The 19,248-nt window shown below is 47.4% G+C and overlaps 1 protein-coding gene across 1 annotated transcript in view; it reads left to right on the top strand.

Moving 5' to 3' along the window:
• CACNA1H (calcium voltage-gated channel subunit alpha1 H) overlaps window positions 1-19,248 on the top strand; it is a 255,797-nt gene that overhangs the window by 134,397 nt on the left and 102,152 nt on the right. Inside the window, exons 6-7 of the mRNA XM_067305989.1 lie at window positions 620-779; window positions 11,152-11,467. Of these exons, the coding sequence (XP_067162090.1) occupies window positions 620-779; window positions 11,152-11,467 (476 nt within the window). The remainder of the gene's footprint in view (window positions 1-619; window positions 780-11,151; window positions 11,468-19,248) is intronic.

Below are 19,248 nucleotides of genomic sequence, written 5' to 3'. Positions count from 1 at the left end.
CTAGGCTCTGTATTGTTTAGGGGAACAATTTGTATGATTCAAGTGAAACCTTCAATCTGTTATAAATATATATTTTCACAATTTCTCGGCAGGCTGATGGCTCGCCAGGGTGTTCCTAAGGGAAAGGCTGTCTTGCAGCTTTGCCCATGGTTGCGTGTTGTTGAGCGCTGTGTCACTGAGAACACCTGAAAAGCCCACCCCAAAACCCACCCTTTGGAAATACGCTCTGGATGCTGTTTGTTCCCATTTGCTGCTAAACCTTTTGCACTCTTTACCTTCCTTCTCAGCCTTAAGACTTAGGGGAAAAGATAAAACTCAAAGCCTCGACACCACAGTGGCCATGCCAGCGGCGTGCATGGGCTCGGGAGCCCTGGCTGCACCGGCTGTGGCTCTGGCCTCGCTCTGCCATGCACGTAGTAACCTCTCCAAGTGGGACACGAGCCCACTAATTTAAAAGAAAAAATCACAAGGAGCTGATTTACTCCTTCTGCCTGGGATGCTCCGGCCGCAGAGACCGAGACATAGGCCGGCATGACAAGAGAGCGCGTGGGAGCCGGGCGGCACTTGCTCTCGCCCCATCGGAGGGCTCCTCTAACCTGTTTTCTCCTTCTCCCCACAGGTATGCGAATACTCGTCACCCTGCTGTTAGATACTCTGCCTATGTTAGGCAACGTCCTCCTCTTGTGCTTCTTTGTCTTCTTCATCTTTGGGATTGTCGGTGTGCAGCTCTGGGCAGGGCTGCTGAGGAACAGGTGTTTCCTAGACAGGAATTTCGCAATGTAAGTACAGCCCAAAATCACCACCTTTTCCTCCTTCCTCCCTCCCTGCCGCGGGGAGAGCCTCCGGCCAGGGCCGGACCCAGCGCGCTGCGGCGAGGGCGCTCTTCGCTCCTCTGCCAGCCGGGGTCTCGCTGGCCCTGGCGCAGGTCTGATTCCCCCTCAGACAATAACGCAGAGATTTTTAGCCGTTTTTCTTTCTGTAGCATTAAACTTTAACTCTTGCGCATGCCGTGATGCTGAGGTGCAGCTCCGTCCTCGTGGCCTGCAACCCTCCTTTCCGATTGCTGCATTCACTATCTATTTACGTCTCCAAGGAGCCGCTCTAACAGCCCCCAGGATATTCCCATGCAATAGTTGAATGATTGACTGCTGCCAAATTCACCCTGGTGCTTGACTTGTTTTTTGGCACTGACATATCTTCAAAGATATGAAAATACCTCAGACAGTCAGGGATGGGGTTGATACATGAACAGATGGAAACCAGTCACAAACTTGGGAAAGCGAGTTAGCAGGAAGAACTTGGTGCTCTGAGCAGCCGGTCCAGAGCCGTCGCCTCTCATGCGTAACAGGGGATGAAAAACCCAGCTGGTTTTAAGGTGAATCTTTCTTGAGCTAGTTGGTGGCATAGCAAGGACAGGCGCTGTTAGCTCTCTCATTGCTGCAGCCGCCCCACGCTCGAGCGGGGACCCAGCTGGGCTGGGCTGGGCTGGGGACAGTGAGAGATGGGGTAGGATCGGGCAAGGCACTCGCAGGTTACTGTATGTGGCTGGAAATACAGGTTTCAGATGCTGAGAAAAAAGGAAAGTGTGTGACCTAGTGCAAAGAGTCGCCTGTGAGTCCTTTTTCTACCCTGTTCCCACCGGTACGGCTTTGGGAAGGCATTTAGCACGCCAGCCTACCTGCACGGGGCTAATTAGGTGGAGTTTGCACACTGTTACGAACAGCGCTCTCTTTTCTACAGCGACATAGAAATGCTGTTGAAACACAGCAATACGTCTTTGTGAATGTATTAATGACGTGAAAGGCATTAAAGACATTTGTACATCACTCTTGGCCTGGGACAGGTGTCAGGGAGGTGCAGCACATTCGATCACCTGCTCTGCCTGGTGCAGCCTCAGCCTTTAGTTTTGGTTCTTTCAAGCCAGGCCATCACGTGCTCCAGCTCCCCTGCTGGGCCCAAGGGTGCTAATAGGCCTCGATTGCCCTGATGAGCCTCACCTGGGGCCCCCACCCCCCTGCCCATGGCCCAGGAGCTCCATTTAAGCCCAGCCCTGGGCCTTGAGCCTGGTTTGAGCTATGGTGTAGGTGCATCTGTGTTCAGCCCTGGCTCTGGCCTTGTTTCCTGGATGGATTTTAGACCCACTTTGTAGCTTTGTCTCCAGTCCTGGCTCTGGCTGGACCCTGGACCTGGTTCGTTGCTCCCTGGCAGTCCCATTGCGTGATGCTGAGCTGAGGCTGCTCAGCACTTGTTGGTGGGTCCATCCTTTTCCATGCTTCTTCAGAGCTCCAGTGTAAGGGTGCACCTTAAAAGCCTATCAGCACAGTCAAGATCAAAACTAAGTGCAGGCTGTCATTGTCTCTGCAAGCTACAAGGAAAGAGGAGCTCTGCTTGATGAAGAAAATCCTTCCAGAAAGGCCTGTATCAGAGAACAGTGAAGCAGTCGGCAGCTCAGAGGTGAGGAAATGCCTGAGGGCAGCTAATCAGGGCGACTCCAACTCTGTAACAGGAGATACAGCCTCTAATTAGATCTGTGTGCAGTCACCTTCTGCCTACAACTGATGTTGGGTCTTAAAGAAGAGCAGAGATTGTTTTCCAGCTGTAGTGTAGGTCCTGTTCTTGCCTCTCGATGATTAGTCCTGTGGCCTTTGGTGCTCTGGGCCTCTGTCTGTACTACAGACCATCCCTGATGGTACTTACTCATCTCATCAGAGGCGCTGAAAGGTAGAAGATAGATGAGTCTGCAATTTGAGCATGCTTTCGCCGTCCACCCCGGTGCTGTGACCTGGTGTGCTCTCTCCTGCACCAATGGTGGGTAGGTAGTTCACTGGTCGCTGGGACCGTCCATCGCTTGTGGAATAATCATCAAGCTGTTATTTAAAAGCCCAAAGAGCAAAGTTAAAGCTGTGCTCGGGTGGTTGTGTTGCCAGTGCACGGTGAACAGGCACAGTGCCAGGGCAGTGTTTTGAGCATGCGGAGTCCAGGGCTATAATTAGCTTTTTTTTTGGGGGGGGGGGGGTGTCCCCTCTCATCTTTGACCAGGCTACTAAAATGCTATGTGATTTCCTGCAAAATGGAGCCTTGAAAATTAACCACAGGGGGATCATTTGCTAAGTACAGATATTAACCAGCTCTGAGAAACCCGGCTATTATGTAATGTCCATTAGCAGCATCAAAGGCATTGCAGGGTTTTCTTATCAAGGTCTCAGTCCTGGTCACTAAAGGCTAAGCCGGGCTTCCTCTGTTAAGCCTCAGGAGCTATATTTGAAGAGGCAGGAGGTTTATGAGGTCTTGTCAGGCAGAAGAGGGATTTTTCCTTCCTGCTTTGCTGCAGCTCCACACTGCTCCATGGCCCCTCTGGCAGCAGGCGCTGGTGGGTGAACCTGGGTGGCCATGGGCTGGTCCTTGCCTGCACCCAAGCCCTGCTGCAGCGTGTGTTGTGCTGGGCACCTGCTGCAATATGACAATCCCTCTCTTTCCTGCTATAAGCTATCTCAAGCTGAGGACTGGAGCTTAGTTTGAAAGTTTGAGGGAATCCAGATGAAACCATTCCCATCTTCTCTGTCCTTCCCAGTTCATTTTCCTGAGTCTGTACTTCCTTGAAATAAGCTTCACCCCTGCAATGGTCCTTATCACCCCCACAGCAAGTGGTGTAGGGAGAATGCAGGGGGTGATGTGGGTATGTCAGAAACGGGGAAAGCACTTCAAGGTTACCTCTACCTGCTACTGTGCAGACAGGCCAAAATTCACAGCATGGGGCCCAAACCAGCAGTTGCTGCTGGCCTGCGGTAATGTCACCTGGCTGTGGAACACAGACGGAGCCAGCCCTGCGGCGGGTGCGAGAGGGTACGTCACCGGGTGCGCTTGTCCCCCTCGACTGCGCCAGGCTGCCGTGCTTGGCAGCAGCACTCGCCGGCCCCAGCCATCCATCACCCGGCCCATTCCAGGGAGAGCAGCCAACGAGAACAAAAACAACAACAAACCCTTTGCGCAGTGGATGTAGGATTAAAGTTAAGCTCTGGTTTTGGATAGAAGTAAACACAGCAGAGCTCTGCAGGGAAGTGGGAATGAGATGCTGGTCATCTGCTTTTGCTTGCCAAGTCTCGCTAAATCCCAGCGTTGTTCTCATCCTCAAAACGTTCACCAGCCCCTCAGCACCAGGCTGGAGGACAGGCTGGCACCCTGTGCCCAGGGGGGCTGCGTAAACAATAGTCCTGATTAAGATTTCTTTACACCTCTGGAGAGTGAAAGACCAGGGCACTGGGTTCACCGGGAAGGCTTTACCTTGGCATTGCTGTAAAACCCTCCCAAAGGGAAATGGAAGTGCTCAGAAGTGAGGGCGAGCAGCTGGACAAAATCCAGGGTGCCGGGCAAGGAAGGGTTGTATCCCCAAAGCTTTCCTGGAGTAAAGCAAATGTTGGGCAGCTTTGAGTCCAGCTTTAGATCTGGTGCATGCTTCTTTGCACCAGAAGGTTTCTGGGCCATTCAACTTCACAGCAGGCATCAGATTGCAGAAGTGACTTTGATTCTGCCATCGTTTTTGTTCCGGTGAAAACTTTTTTTATATCCCTCTTGAAAGGTGGCTGCTTTGAGTAAAGAAGCTATATTTAAATATAGTACCTTCTGATAGAGATGTGGGGACTTCTCTTTGAAGGTGCACTAGAAATATCTGCTTTCTTGCTCTCTTTAAGAATTGTATTGTTGCGATGCACTGTCATGTTGGAGAGAGGTTGTTTTATTTTGGGCTCTCTTTTAGCAGTGTCTTTGAAGGAATCACAGGCAGAGAGTTAGTGGGATCTTGCACCATAGTGAGTTGAAAGGCAGTAAAGTGGAGTGGGTCATTGCTGTTCACACTTGAAGAAGCTGTCGGCTTGCTGGTCAGAGGTGGTGCCTCAGAGGGCCCCTGCAGTGCAGGCACCTCTTTGACCCCCCAGGAGCTTGCTGGCCAGACCATGTTTCCCATGGTGTCGCACAGCCAAGGGGTCCTGTGATGGGTCATGGCAATTTGGTACTGCATAAAGTCACAGTGCCTTTTGGGAAATACCAGGGAACCCAGGTCAGGAAAGAGGCACCTTGGGCCTGAGATGCAGAAGTGCAGCTTCCAGAAGGTCCTGTCACAGCACAGTTGGGATGTGCAGCATTTCCTGTATCGGGAAAAGTCTGTTTGGAGGCAAGATGTAGAAAATGCCCTAAGTAATCAGTTTAGTTAAAAGCTGTTTTCTGCTGAGCAGAGGTCAAGAACCCTTTTCGATCCTCCACTGAATGTATCCTACTTTGAGTGTTCCTGGGACTTCCATCTCCCTTGGACTGGAAGCTTGTTTGTGTGCAGTGGCATGTCCCCCTGAGATGGGGGCTGAGGTCCTTTGTACAGGCAGTGCTATTTTCCTTTCTCCAATAAGACCAGGGTAAAACAGCAGGGAACAGCAGTACCAGGATGGTCTCTACTGCTACAGGAGTAAGCACAGGAGATCCCTGATGGTGGGAACTAGAGAGGGAATTTCACAAGGGCTCTTTGGTTGGACTGCCAGAGGAAGGCTCTGCGTGTGTGCGTGAGAAGGGTGAGCATGACCAGCAGTTTATCTGTAAGATCTCCAGGACATTTGTCTCCTCCGTGCAGCCCCTCTGGCTCCCTCCTGCCAGCAGGAGCTGCTGTCACTGTAAATAAAGGAATTGGGTCACCCCCAGCTTGTCTGGGTGGTTGTTGCTGGGGCTGCTTTTTGCTTGTGTGCCATTATGCAGAGGAATGTTATCCTCCTCATCGGAACCTTTCAAGGAGCTCGGTGGGTTGGAAGCAGGAGGGGGAAGAGAGCTGTGAAGTGTTTTGTGTTTATCTAATGCTGCGGGACAGTTTTAATGTGAGCACTTCGGTCTTAATTAACTCCGTACCTGCTTGGCATTGTACTGCCTTTGGTTCCTTGGTTTTTGTAGAGCTGCGAGAAGGCACATACAGCCAAGGCAGACAGCTCTGAGTTTGTTTGAAAGGTACTTCTGAGTGTTGCTTAATTGCTCCTTCTGGTATCGCTCTGTGCTGGTTGGTTTGTCAGCAGGGTCTCCTGCGGAGAGGAGCCTCCTCAGAGGGAACTGATCCTCCTTAGCGCTGAGTTTCCTTTGCCTTTCCCTACCTTTCCTCTTTCCCTTTGCTCCATGGGAAGCTGAAGGCTCTAAGCACTGTGGAGGATTGTGGTCAGAGCAGGTACCATGCTCGCCTTGCAAGTGATGTCCCACGTGGGATGGTTGTGCTGGGTCAGGCCTGAGCCTTGGGGGCAGATGGGGCAGGGAATTGTTCAGTACCTTTTGCATAGGAGAGAACAGGCATTTCTGCTCCAGCGCTGTCCTTCCTGCACATGAGCATGCCCAGGGACTGGGATCACGCCTGAGAGGGGGAAATATATTGCAAAGCTGCTGCAAGCCCAGAGAAAGATGTGCACCAGGCAGCTGGCCGAGAAAGGGGTATTAATCCTTTCTAATATGATAACAAGATCCATTCTGGGGCTTAGTTTCTCATGTCTTTTCCCCTGAGCACAAGGGTCTCACAATTAGTGGATTCATTACCATTAATAAGTTATTCAGACTATGCCTGTTGGCAAGTAACAAGGAAGTCAGATTGGCCTTTCCTGCACATGGAGGTAGGTGGTCTTGGCAGAGTAGCGTTCATTTGGTGGATGTTAGGGGTTCTCACTCATTCAGCAATGCTTTTTTTTGCTTCTCATCCTTGTCCTTTCTTCCTTCCCCTTTTTGATTTTGCCAGCTGGGTTTTCAAACCAAGAAATAGAAAAAGGTCTTGAATTTGCTGTACTTGCGGTCAGTTCGTGTGTCTCTTCCCCACTACATTTGGGGAAAGCAGAGAGCTGTGCTGGCACAGACTCCAGGATGGATGCTCGTGGTGTCTCTCTGTGCCCAGGGCAGTACCAAAAGGTGGAAAGGCTTGAAAAGGACTGGGCAGAAATCAGCCTTGATCTGAACATGCACAAGAGGGTTGATTTTGGCCTGTTGTGGGGAGGACTTCCTTTTAGTTAGTGATTTTGGGGAGCAGGTGCAAAAACAAGCAAAGCAAAGAGCAGGGAAGATGAAACCAGTCAGGCAGCAGCAGAACTGAATCAGGCCTTGTCAGTCAAGCTGTGCTTTATTTTGCTAGGTTTATTTTCCTCCCACAGTTACCGAAGTGTGGTGTTCCCTTGGCTTCTCCCAGAGGGTCTATGCTCAGATCTTCCCTGCACAGCCTGTTAGATCACAGCCCAAGGCAGAGTGTCTGCAGGCGGTATTTCTCCTTCAGCCCAAGGCTTCCTAAACTGTGACTCACGGGCGACGTGCAGCCTCCAAGATCTGTGTATGTGGCTCATAAAGGGCCTTTCCAATTACAATGTCTAGTGAACAGAGAAGCGTTGCATGGGAGGGGAGCGGGTCCCATCGCTCCCCAGCCTGGCGGCATGCCCTCCCTCGAACGATGCTCTGGGTACCCCCGCTGCAGCTGACCTGGCAGGCAGGCTGCTCTCCAGCTAGCTGCATCCCCAGCCCGCTGCCCAGCTGGGGTGGGCATATTGAGAGATTAGCGATTGCCTTTGAGGGCTGAAATTAAGATGATTAATCTGGAACAATGAATGAGTATTAGTCAGGCCGCTGGGAGGGCAGGCAGCTGCAGACTCGCGTGTTGTGCTGCATGTCGGGTGTCTGTATATTGTACTGCAGTGGGAGAGACGGCTCTCGGGGCAGCTCGAGTCCGAGGGCTGAGCGGAGCACCATGCTTACATGTCAGCCCTTCTGTGTGAGCACTTTTTCCATGGTCAGTGTTTTTGGCACGGGGTGTGTGTCTGCATCTAAAGATGAAACTGCTCTCGGAAAGGAGCTTGTGCAGCCGTAGCCACTAATTATCCAATCATCCCTCCAGATGGTCCCTTTCCCTCTGCAAGTCCAGCTTTGCTCTGGGTAGAATCCTAATTACCCTGGCCCATGAGTTATGGCGTGCTGAGCCTTCCCTTCCCTTGCTGCTGCCGAAGGCCGTTAGCAATCAGGAAATTCCTGCTGCCGGTGTTGCGATGGGGTGTTGCTTCTATGGCAGCAAAGGAAATGAGTTTTTGTTGAGTTTCACAGCTTTACCTGGCACTGGAGCAGGTTTTCCTGGATGATCAGTTATAAAAGAGTTTGTCATCTGGAATGGCGCATCCAGGTCGAAGCCTTGGCCAGCATCGCTTTAAGGGAAATTGGAGCAAGTGACGTGCCAGCTCATGAGGGTGTGCATAGTTTCAGGGTTGCAGGCTGTCCAGGGTCTGAGACTTGCTCTCCCTGCTGCAAGCGCTGAGTTTGTGCACTGAGCTGCCCACCCAGAGGCAAAGCCTTGGGTTTTCATGTCATATCATGCTGGGGTTTGAGTGTCATGGAGACCTGTGGTGCCTGAGCTGGAGGTCCAGATACTTTGAGAAGATAACAAAAGACAGACATCTCTCCTGCCATCACCTTAAGGACTCATAAAATAGTTCATTAGCTGTAACCCATGAGAGCCCTGGTTTCAAGAGTGATGAAGTCAGCCCTCAGGGAAGCAGGTCGTATGCCAGTATGACCAGTATGGGGTCTCTGCACCTTGCTGGGAGGGGGCTGGTCCAGGCTGTCCTCCCTGGCGAGCTGGGCAAGAAGCACTGTGGTGGGGTCAGCCAAGGCCCGGTGAGTGTGGCTGAGAGCAGAGCCATCGCGGCTGGAGTCCCACTGTGCTGAGAGGTGCAGCCCCACCAGCTTCAAGGCAGCAGGAGCCCTTCGCATCCACACCGAGCCTCTCCCCTCGCTCTCAGCCCCCAGAGCCGTCTGCCTTCTCCCTGCCACGTTGCGCGGGACAGGCACTTTCCCTGCACTGTTCCCAGTGAGCGGATGGAAATCAGGCTGCTGGAGCAGGGCATGCAGAAGCAGTAACTGGCCTGGGACCCGCTGCCGCTGCGCAGCTCCCACCTTGCTCCACTTGCACCAAAGCGCAGATGCCGGGGCTCTGCCTGCTGCTCGTGAGCCAAGAGAAGTTGCTTCTCATGTGTGTCTTCTCCTCCTCCCTCTTTCTTCTCTCAAGTCCCCCGGCTGTCTTTGCACATAGTCTGTAGCGCTCCCAGACGCATCCCTGCTCCTCAGTGCATTTTAATCCTTTACAAGCCTCCACGCTACCCCCCTCTGTGCAACAAATTCCGGCAGTTGTAGTATCTGATCTTCTAGCAAACACAGCACTAGCAGTGCTCAGTCTTTTCTTCAGCTTGTTTTATATGGAAATTTTCCTTCAAGCAAAACCGGTTCATGGAGGGGGGAAGGAGGAAGGGATTTTAGGCACTCGTGGAGGAAAACCTTTTTTTGAAAGTGTTTCTTGATCGTCTCTTGGATCTAAGACATAGAAACTGGGAGAAAGATCTGACAGTTTTGTCTAAAGGTGTGGGACCACTGTGCAATGGGAGGGGAATAACAGGCAAATAAGTTTAATCACCAGTGAACAATGCCTAATTCATCTGACTGACTTGTGTATTCCTGAAGCTGGATGAACAGTCAAAACTCATCTCAGGCAGTTCCTTGATGGAGGGAGAACCAAATGCCCCAGGAAAGATTGTTCAGGGTTAATTTTTCCCCTCAGCTCTGCCCAGCAGTATTTGCTCCCCTAAGACCTTCTGAGCAAAGCAGCAGTCACTCAGTAACTGCACTTTAAGGAGAAAGCAATCCCAAACAATCATACAGAATAACAGCAGCCTGGCAATCAGAGCCAAATTTATTCAGTGGTCAGGAACATTCAGAAACAGCTAAAGATACGGCTGTCCTGTCTTGAAGAATTACCTGCCTGTCTTCTACCCACATCTTGCTTGGTCATATAGTTTCTGCATTGCCTTTTCCCTTATCTCCTGCCTGATTACATAGCATCTTAGATCCCTGCAGCTCTGAATGTAGCAGATAGCCTGCTCTAGGACTTTGCACCTTGTTTTGAGCAGCACTTCAGCAGTGTGAGCGTCAGGGGATCTGCACAAATGCTAATCAAACAGCATGAAAAGTCCTGGTCTCTGCTTGTTTGCTGACCTGCCCCAGAACAGGGCTTGGGAAAAGGCACATCCCTGCCATGCTGCAATTAGAGCACTTGCTTATCGTTGTATGGAGCCATAAACTTTATCCAGGACAATTAAATCAGATCTGCAATAAGCATACAGTTCCCGTTAATGTGGGCTCTTTCTTATGTAAGTACAGAAAGAGTTTGAGATGGCCTGTGGCTGGGTATCTCCTTGTTAAAGTTCAGCTCGCTCATCCTGGAGACGTGCTGAGGGGCAAATTTATTGAAAAGCTGCTTTGTTTTCTGCTTGTCTGAAGCATGTTCTGAGCATCAGGAGAGCTATCCTAGACTCCTGAGTTGGGAACAAAAAGTTACCAGCTCTAGATTTTTGGGAAGCACCCAGGCTGCTTTTATAGTCATTCCCTCCCTTCCCCCCACCTGCATACCTCCTTATTTCACCTTCACCCATCTTGCCTCATCTGTTGACCTGGAAACCTCAGGCTCCTTTAACTGAAAGATCACTGGAGCCTTACAGGATGCTGTAAGCAAAAAGCTGCATAGGTGAAGGTGGGGGCTGAAGTCTCAGATGTGACTTACTGTCCCCAGTCTGACAGGGCAAAATGAGAGGGGAATCTGCAATGAGGCTCTGGGGTTAGGGTTTCTTGGGCAGAAGGAGAGCCACTTCCAGAGCTGGGCTGTCTCTGGAGCCTTGTCCATCTACTGACAAAATAAGGGCCTTATTTTTGGCAATAGGAAGAGGCAGCAGCAGTGAAGTTTTGCTGGCTAATGCTCTGAAGGAAACAAAGGAGAGCAAGCAAAGACTTCCAGGTGAGGAAGCCAGGGAGAGGTGTCTTTTTCAGTGACCCCCCCCCCCCCCAAGTTTCTTCCTTGATGCTAATCCTGTCAACTGCATGTGAGCCTTCAGACTTTTCAGGTGTCTGCAATGCACCCAATGAGTGATTTCCAAATGGTGTATATTTGGAAGAGTGCTTACTAGCATCTTGCTCCTCCTAAGCTGCTTCATGTCCTGAGCTGTGGGTGTTGGACTTGCACTGCAGGACGGCTGCTGCACCTGAACCAGGGGCAGGAAGCGGCACCTTTGCTGCTGGTGGAAGAGGGGGTGCTCCATTTGTTCTCACCCTTCTTTCTTTCTTCTTCAGGACATACAACCTGACCTTCCTGCATCCGTACTACCGGACAGACGAAGCGGAGGAGAATCCGTTCATCTGCTCATCCCATCGTGAAAACGGCATGCAGAAATGCTCCAACATCCCAAACAGGAAGGAGTACAAGGTGGAGTGCACCTTGAGCATGGACTCCTACACTCCGAGTTTATACAACCCTGACTTCAGCAGCAGGAATGCCTGCATAAACTGGAACCAGTATTACAATGTATGCATGGCAGGGGATGTAAACCCACACAACGGAGCTATTAATTTTGATAATATTGGCTACGCCTGGATAGCTATTTTTCAGGTAGGATTTTCCTAAAGATTTTTCTTTTTGTTTTGTCATCCCTTGCTTAGAAGGATTTTGATGGATCAGTGGCGAAAGGAATTTGCTTGCACTAGCATGAAACTGCAGATAAAAACACATCAAGTAAATGAATTGGACAACCTGCAGAAATGCTCCAAGAGAGCATTTGGAGAGAGGAAAAGAATAGCTGTTTTTCAGTGCATTTTAGAGGAGAGGGAAAATACTTCTTAATCTGGCAGACGAAAGTGTGGCAAGTTCTAGTGCTGCCACTCAGACCCGGATAAATCCCAGGGTTGAAATAAGGCATGGGTTTTTGAGGGTTGCAGTCAATTATCCATTGCTGTAATATCAAGAAATGGAGGGCGTTGTCCAAGTTCTTGAAACAAGACTCAATATTCTGAAATGTAGGGTCTGGCTCGATGATGTGGTTTAGGCTTGATCCTAGAATTACTGGTTCGTATTGCGTAGCATGGTATGCTGGAGGTGGGAATAGGTAATCCTAGCAGACTGTTCTGGCTAGAGCGCATGTGAAGAGGTACCTGCTTGTGTGGGGTTTGAGTCCTTGTTGATCCACACCTATGCAGCCCATCACTGGAGTTCGATGTGCTTCTGGGTCAGATTGGGGGAATCTTTACAGATCGCAGGTAACAAACACTTTAGCAACTGAAGCATGTCCAAAGTATTTGTGGCTCTGGAACATTAGATAATATACACAGTCCAGGGGCTATGGTCTCTTAGGGTTAGCCTATTTGAAATGATCTGTATACCATCTTCCATTTTTAATTGGCACTTTCTATTATTTTAGTATGAATTTTTATGCTTTCAGCTAGATGCTTTGTTTTATTTAGTTGTCTTGAAGTGTAGGTGACACCTATTCCCAAATGAGAAACACAATCTCATTTTAGTTTTGTTAATGACTAATAAACTACCCATTCACAGGTCTAACTTTCTCTTCTGAATTTCTTTCTAGTTTCATATTACATTGAACTTAATAACTTTTAACTTTCATTTGGGAGTTGTAAGGGACAATTGCTCGTTCTGAGCATCTTATTTGCTCTCATGTTGCCACAACAGCACACATTGAATCACACGGCTGTTGGTGTCAGAGGTTCTAAACCAAATCCAGAAAGGTTCAAATAGATCCCAGGCCTCTACTAGGCTAAGTTTTTAAAAATGCTTTGGTACCTGCTTGGAATTAATGCCTAAAGAGAGGAGCTGCCATGGTAATTTTGAATATTCCTGACTGGTAGTGAGCACTGCATAAAGGAAAGAGGGAATTCAAAGTGAGAATGGTAGTTAGTCTCTAGCTGCATTTGCATTCTTCCTTTTTTTTTTTTCTTTTGCTGTTGCATATCTCTGACAGAGCTTGGTGGACATGCTCAAGAAGTCCCATCTGGCTCCCACCAGTAGGCAGCAAGGTTCTTTCCAGAGAAAGGGCAGAGGCCGATGGGTTGCAGAGTCCCTGTGCTAGTCCATTAAAAATGACCAAGTGCATCTTTAGTGGTCCTGCTTCCTTTTTTACTTCCAGAGTCTCTCTGCAGGTGGTAAGCCTTCATTTCATGTAGGGATTTCATTGCATGGGCATGTGTGGTCTGGAAGTGTACAGGTTTAACCCAGGAAGAGCTCATCAGCCGCAGCAAACATTTGAACTAATTCCTTTGGGAAGAACAGAAGGTATGGCAAAGTTGGATATATTATCCAAAGAACACTTGACATCCTGCTTGCAGATGCCAGGAAGTTTATGTTTGGTTTTAGTGCTGCTTAGGCCATCTAAATACTAAAAAGCATTTCCAGCCAAAGCCTGCTCTTACATCTTTATTCCATTGAATGCTTTCATTCTAAGCTTTTAGAAACTGAAAACAATATTACCCCAGGTAAAGAAGTAGCTGTTGGGAGTAAGATGATTGCTTAACCGTGCTACAGAAAGAATAAAGTATTACTGCAAGAAGTTAGATATTAAATCAAAACAATTGCTGTAAGCAGAGAGCATTTAACAAATAAGCCTATTGAGTTGCGCTCTTATTACATTTAATATTTGAAGATGGGTGGCACAGGTCAGCAGTTAGATGAGGCCTCAAAGTAATGCAGAAACTAGAACTGATGGTTTTAGTAGTCCAGGAACTTCCCTGTGAATTGGTATTGAATTACTGGGTAGGAGGCATTCTGCTGTCTTCTGGATGAGACTGATCCAATTGCCCTGATCCCTTCTGGGGAATAATGAATACGCAATACTTGTTTGCAAGAGTTATAATGGAGGACTGAACCTCATGGTCTGGCAAGCCTCCAGTTTGCATAATGGCAATCTTAGGACTCAGCTGGAGAGAGCATCGTTCATGACTTATCCCAAATGAGTTGGAAACCTAGCATGGTTTAAGAGCTATTGGAAAGGAGGCTTGTAAGTGCAGTGACTGCAAGCCATTCTCAAGAGTTTCTAAGGGCATATTTTTATACTGTGCCCACTGCACAAAACCAAAGCCAAAAGCAGACTCTGAGAGGGAGATCTAATGTCCCTATTCTAAAGCATCCATGTGAACTGTGTGCCAAGGCAGGAGGCTAGCAGTATGGCCAAGACAAGAGAGGGAGCAAAACGCAAGCCATCCTGAGGGCAGAGGAAGGCATTCAGAAAAGCACATGGTGTAATTAAAATTCATTTCAAGGACCTTACAAAATGTCACAGGGGAAGGAGTCTTGGAGACCCCACAGAATTCAGAATAGGAGGGAAGGGCAGCTGGAAGGCAATTAACTTCATGGTGGTAATCCTAAACTTGCAAGTAACCTGGCACGTGGCAGTGGGACCCACCAAACAATGTGAAATGTGTTGTTGACCTTCTGAGGAGAAGAGTAAGTCAGAGGCATCAAACAGGAGAGCCAAGCCAGCACAAATAATTAAGTCTTAAAGTAATAAAGATGATGGCTGCATCCATGGGTGTTTGAAAGGATAATAATTCCTTATGTAATCTTGCAAATGATTCATGTTTCGATTCCCCTCATTTGTTGTGTAATAGGCTAATTCATGTATATATTTGTTACAAAGGCACGTTCAATGGCAAATTATATGAACTAATTAGCTTATTACAGAATAAATGAAAGGAGATAGAACCTAAATTAACTGTGAGGTTTGGCATGATATTAAGATCCCTTTATTGCACATGAACTCAGCAGCAACAGTAAGAGCAGTAATTACAGGTATTGTTGTCGCACTGCAAATGATGAATTACCCACCTAACTAAAGTCCAATTTAATGTGAATTACCAACAGTGTCTCACTGGGGCAACCAAAACACTGCCACCTTCCTGTCCAGCAGTCTGTGTGGCCAAGCCTGAGTGCAGAAACAGTATTGTAAAAGAGGGGGGTTGAATGGTTGCTAAGATACACAGTTTGGGAAGAAAAGAGATGATTTAGGCTACTTTGCAAACTGCAGAACCATTGCTTGGATGATTTCATGTTTGACTTTCAGAAATGAAAGACCTGCAAAAGCACCTTACATTAGGAGGCAAAATCAGTGAGGCAAAATTGAAATAGCCATAACCATCTACTAGGCAGAACTAAAGAGGTCTAGAAAACAGCTGTTCTTATATACCTCCTTCCAGGATGTAGTTGGATGAACTGAACTTAGAGAGCAAATATGTAGGGACTTTCAGAAAATGTGCAGCCTTCAAGGGACAGAAGGCTTGTCTGGCAATTCGAGGTGGCTAGATGTTCCTGATAATAGAGTTACTTTTTCCATGGCTTTTCTCATATGTTGTATTCCAGAAGCGGCTACATTTCCTAAGAGTCTTCCTTAATGGAAGACTCTCTGGAAATTAGTCCTTTGATGCAGCTCTCAGATGCGTGACTCTTTCTGGCTTATGTTTTTTTGAGTGCATATTGCTTCTATGAGGCATTTCTGTAAGAAGACATTTCAGTTAACAAGTTAATCAAGTCATACAAGTAACATATCTCTGGCCCATCGTCAGAAGGCCCCAGTGAGGGAATTCTCAGTGGAGACTGTTTTGCTTTCAGCAGCCCCCTTACTGCTGTCAAAAAAAAAAAAAAACAACAAGGGTTGGTTGTGTTTGCAAAAGCTGAAGACAGCCCAGCAGGCAAACAACATGATGAGAATGCCCAAGAAAGGAAAAGCCGAATCACCTTCTCAAAGAAAGATGTCTTGAAATAGAGAAGCATTAAAGGAACCGTCAGCAGCAGCAAGTTTGCTCTGTGATCTTGATTGCTCATTCTAGATGGAGAACTTCTCATTGCACCTGGTCTCACCAAAGCCAGGAGTGTTACAGCCATGAACATGCAGATGACCAAGAAATATTGCCTTGCTCAGGGAAAAAAAAGAACAAGTTTGGGGTGGGAAGGTGGGGGTTTGCCACCCATTTCCTCCTTTGACCTTCTGGGATACTTTCCCCCTAACATGATGGCAGGCTGCCTCTGCTGGTATGATAGCAGGCAGTGAAAGCCAAATGCTCCAGGCCACCTCCCTCTTCTGTGCTCCCTCATGTCAAAGAAGCCCCTGCAAGCTTCCAAGATTTATCTCAATCTAATCAATGATTTATTAATTTTGACCATGTGCTGTGTGCTGATGAGGAGCTCATTTTGTCTCCATGTTGTTGACTCTGTTTCTGCAGGGATCTGTACCCCTGCTAGCTGTGCCTGTAAATGGGTCAGCTGAGGAGATTCGGACCTTGGGGTCAGACTTCAGGTTCAGAAAGGGGAAGGTTCATTTGTCCCATTCCTGTGCAGACCATTGTTCAGTGCCCTGATCTGCTCCGCAGCTGTTACCCACATCACATTGTTTCAGCCTCTGTGATGGTTGAAATCCTTCCCTGAGGAATTTTCCCTCGCCTGGAAATCCTTCAGCTAAATCTGTAATGGGAACCACACATCTTCCATTTGTATTAAAGGAAAAATGACAGGCACTTCAATGCAGTTCTGCTATGGCCAAATACAAGAATGAGCGTAGAATCCCTCCTAGTCTGTACTAATCAGTCAGTCGAGAAGAAATCCTCTTTGAGGAGATGAGACACTAAGATGAGACACTTGCTTTTCCTTAGAGTAAGCATAAAAGGCCACCCTGGAACCTACTAGCAGGACAAAACTGGCAGGGCCATTCCTCTTAGTTCCTGCTCACATGTCTTCCTGTTAGCAGGGCTTTCACTGGGATTAGTATAAATGCGGGCCTCTTTTTGGCCTGTTTTTCTTGCTTTGTTGCTGGGACACTTGGGTTATATGTCAGGATACTTCAGCCAAGTTCCTTACCAAATGACAGCTCAGGAATGTTTACCCCATGGTCTAAAGAGCCTGTTTTACCTGGGATGTTACTGATATCCTTGCTTGCCTGTCTGCCATCACCTCTGCTCTTTCAGTATTTTCAGATTTTGGGGGAACAGTTGAAAAGACATGTTAAAGCAGAAGGGAGTGGAAAGGCCTGAGGCTTCTAATTGTAATTGTATTTCTGTGAGCAATGTAGTTTTTGTGGGCCAAGCTTTCCAGAAGCAGCTGTCATATTGGATGCCCATGTTTTCAGAGTTTGAGTAGATGATTTTTTTGGCCAAAAAGTTGCATTTTTTGGTCAAATGGTTCATTCTGTAAACTGGATATGTGTCAACAATGCTTATCTGTGCTGAATTTGGCAAGAAGTTTTGGTGGCAGGGGGGAGAAAAGAGTTCTAAGCTTTTCATTTCCACTGCTTCAAGATGATGCTTTGTCACTAGACTTGAATTTATTTTGGATCACCAAAAATATTTCATTCTAAATGATGGGGTTTAAGTTTTGGTGGATTTTTTTTTAATTTGGCCAGCCAACTAAACATTTGCTGCATTTGAAGAGCTTTTTCACTGAATACCCAATCTAAAAGTATCCAGCCCCTTTAAAGCATCTCAGAGTGTGTGCCGAAGAGGATTGCTTTTGAAAAATCTTCTGTCGTTTTGGAAGCTAGAAGGAATCGCCTTGTAGAGCACAAGTCAGAGAGGCCATTCTGACTCCAGGCTTGGGTCCATGAACCTGTGGGAGGTACTGGGGAGACCCCAGTGTTGCACAGTAACCTGCTGTGAATCCTGTGCCTTGGGAAGGGTTTCATCCTACCTCAGAAGTGCAGATTCCTCTATTCAGAGTGGAAAGGAGGCAGGTGCCTTCAGAAAGCCATGCCCTAATCTGGAGTGCAGTTAGGTGATGAAAAAGCTACTGGTTTTCTGAGGGATGTCAACAATATTACGAGGAAATTTCAATGCGATTTGAATGCCCCAAAGCTGCTTCATGATCGACTGCTGTGATTGCCCCTTGCAGTGTGAGCTGCATGTAACATACACATCTCCCTGGGGCTAAAGCGTAGGTTCAGCTCCCTTATGCCCAAAGATGATGCATGTTCTTTGTTTCCAAGTCCCAAATGCTTGCCTGCGGACTGTGTTGAGCTGACATCCATCCTGGAGAACAAGACCCCCACTCCAATCAGTGGGAAAGCCTAGAGCTCAAACACTTGGACAACTGCACAGAACACGTTGGTTGTGTTGTGTTTCTGTGCAGAGGGCTATTTGTGCTTGAAGCTGTGCATCCATTGTCCCTAATTGTCTCTAGTATAGTTTGAAACAAAGTGTAACAATAGGAATAAGAAAAAATCCTTGGTTTTTGCATTTGGGCCAGTACCCCAAAACTGCTTTCATGTTCCAGACAGTGATGGCTGGGGGAGAGCTGTCACTCATCTATAATTGCTATATGGCACACTCATCTGTAAACAAGGATCTCACTTTGGCTTAGGTTCCCTTCTCATTGCAGACACTTTGCCTTTCAGCTTTGCTCTGCTATAAAACTCTGATTTATGGCTTGCTCTATGATAATGGACTCATTACTGCTGAAGTTAAACAGTTAAATACATTCCCTGTGCATAAGATACTTTACACAAACAATGAAGACAGGATAATTATCACAGTAAATCAAACCTCATGAATATGGACTGAGATGTGATTTGTTATAAGCAGCAGCAGTCTGAAATCAGTGATGTTGTTGCTATCGGATGAGGATTTTGCATTATTTAGTGCAAAATGGAAGGGAGCAGCTAACCTTTCCTTTGCAGCAAAAATTGAGTTTTGATGCAAATTTTAAGCTCTTGGAGATTCCCTTTCAAGAGGTTCTGGGTCACCAGTATCAGCATCAGTGACTTGTCCAGCTTTCTCTCATGCTGGCTGCATGCTGCTTTTCAGGATCCACTGTGAATTGGTAATGCTGAACAATGATCACTTTTAGATTGAACAAATTTGAGAGGTTGTCACTAATTCAAGACAAATGCGAGGTTTCACACTTCCCTTTTATTTTCTGTTTTGCAGGGTCACTTTTCAGAGCAGATGCACACTTTGCAAGACTCCCAAGTTGTAAAGAAATGGCTAAAATTGCTTGGCAAAGTGAGCAGGCCCCCAAAGTGAAAGGAGAAACATCTGTTCAAAGGATATTACTCAGAATATAATAAAACCTGTTTTTCTGACCACAGAGGTTACTTAACAACATGTATCACAAGGAAATAATTAAAATTATGAAAGTGACTTCAAAAATGTAGTTAGTGATTTGATTATCTGCCAAGAACTCTGCATATGGAAAAGAAATACAGTTATTCACTGGTCAGCTAGCCAAATCGGTATGTCCCTGAAAGGGCAAAATACACAGCTAAAAGGCCTTCAGAAATGCATCCTGAAGGCCTTATAAAACTTACTGAGACCATCATAGCAATTAATGAACTCTCAAAATTTATTGTATCATTGGATCCTGTCTTGAAAAGGTTTATTTAAAAAAAAAAACTCACTGCAGGG

The sequence above is a fragment of the Apteryx mantelli genome, chromosome 16 (assembly GCF_036417845.1).
Source record: "Apteryx mantelli isolate bAptMan1 chromosome 16, bAptMan1.hap1, whole genome shotgun sequence".
In the NCBI taxonomy this organism is placed as follows: Eukaryota; Metazoa; Chordata; class Aves; order Apterygiformes; family Apterygidae; genus Apteryx; species Apteryx mantelli.
This window is presented reverse-complemented; position numbering and strand designations above follow the sequence as displayed.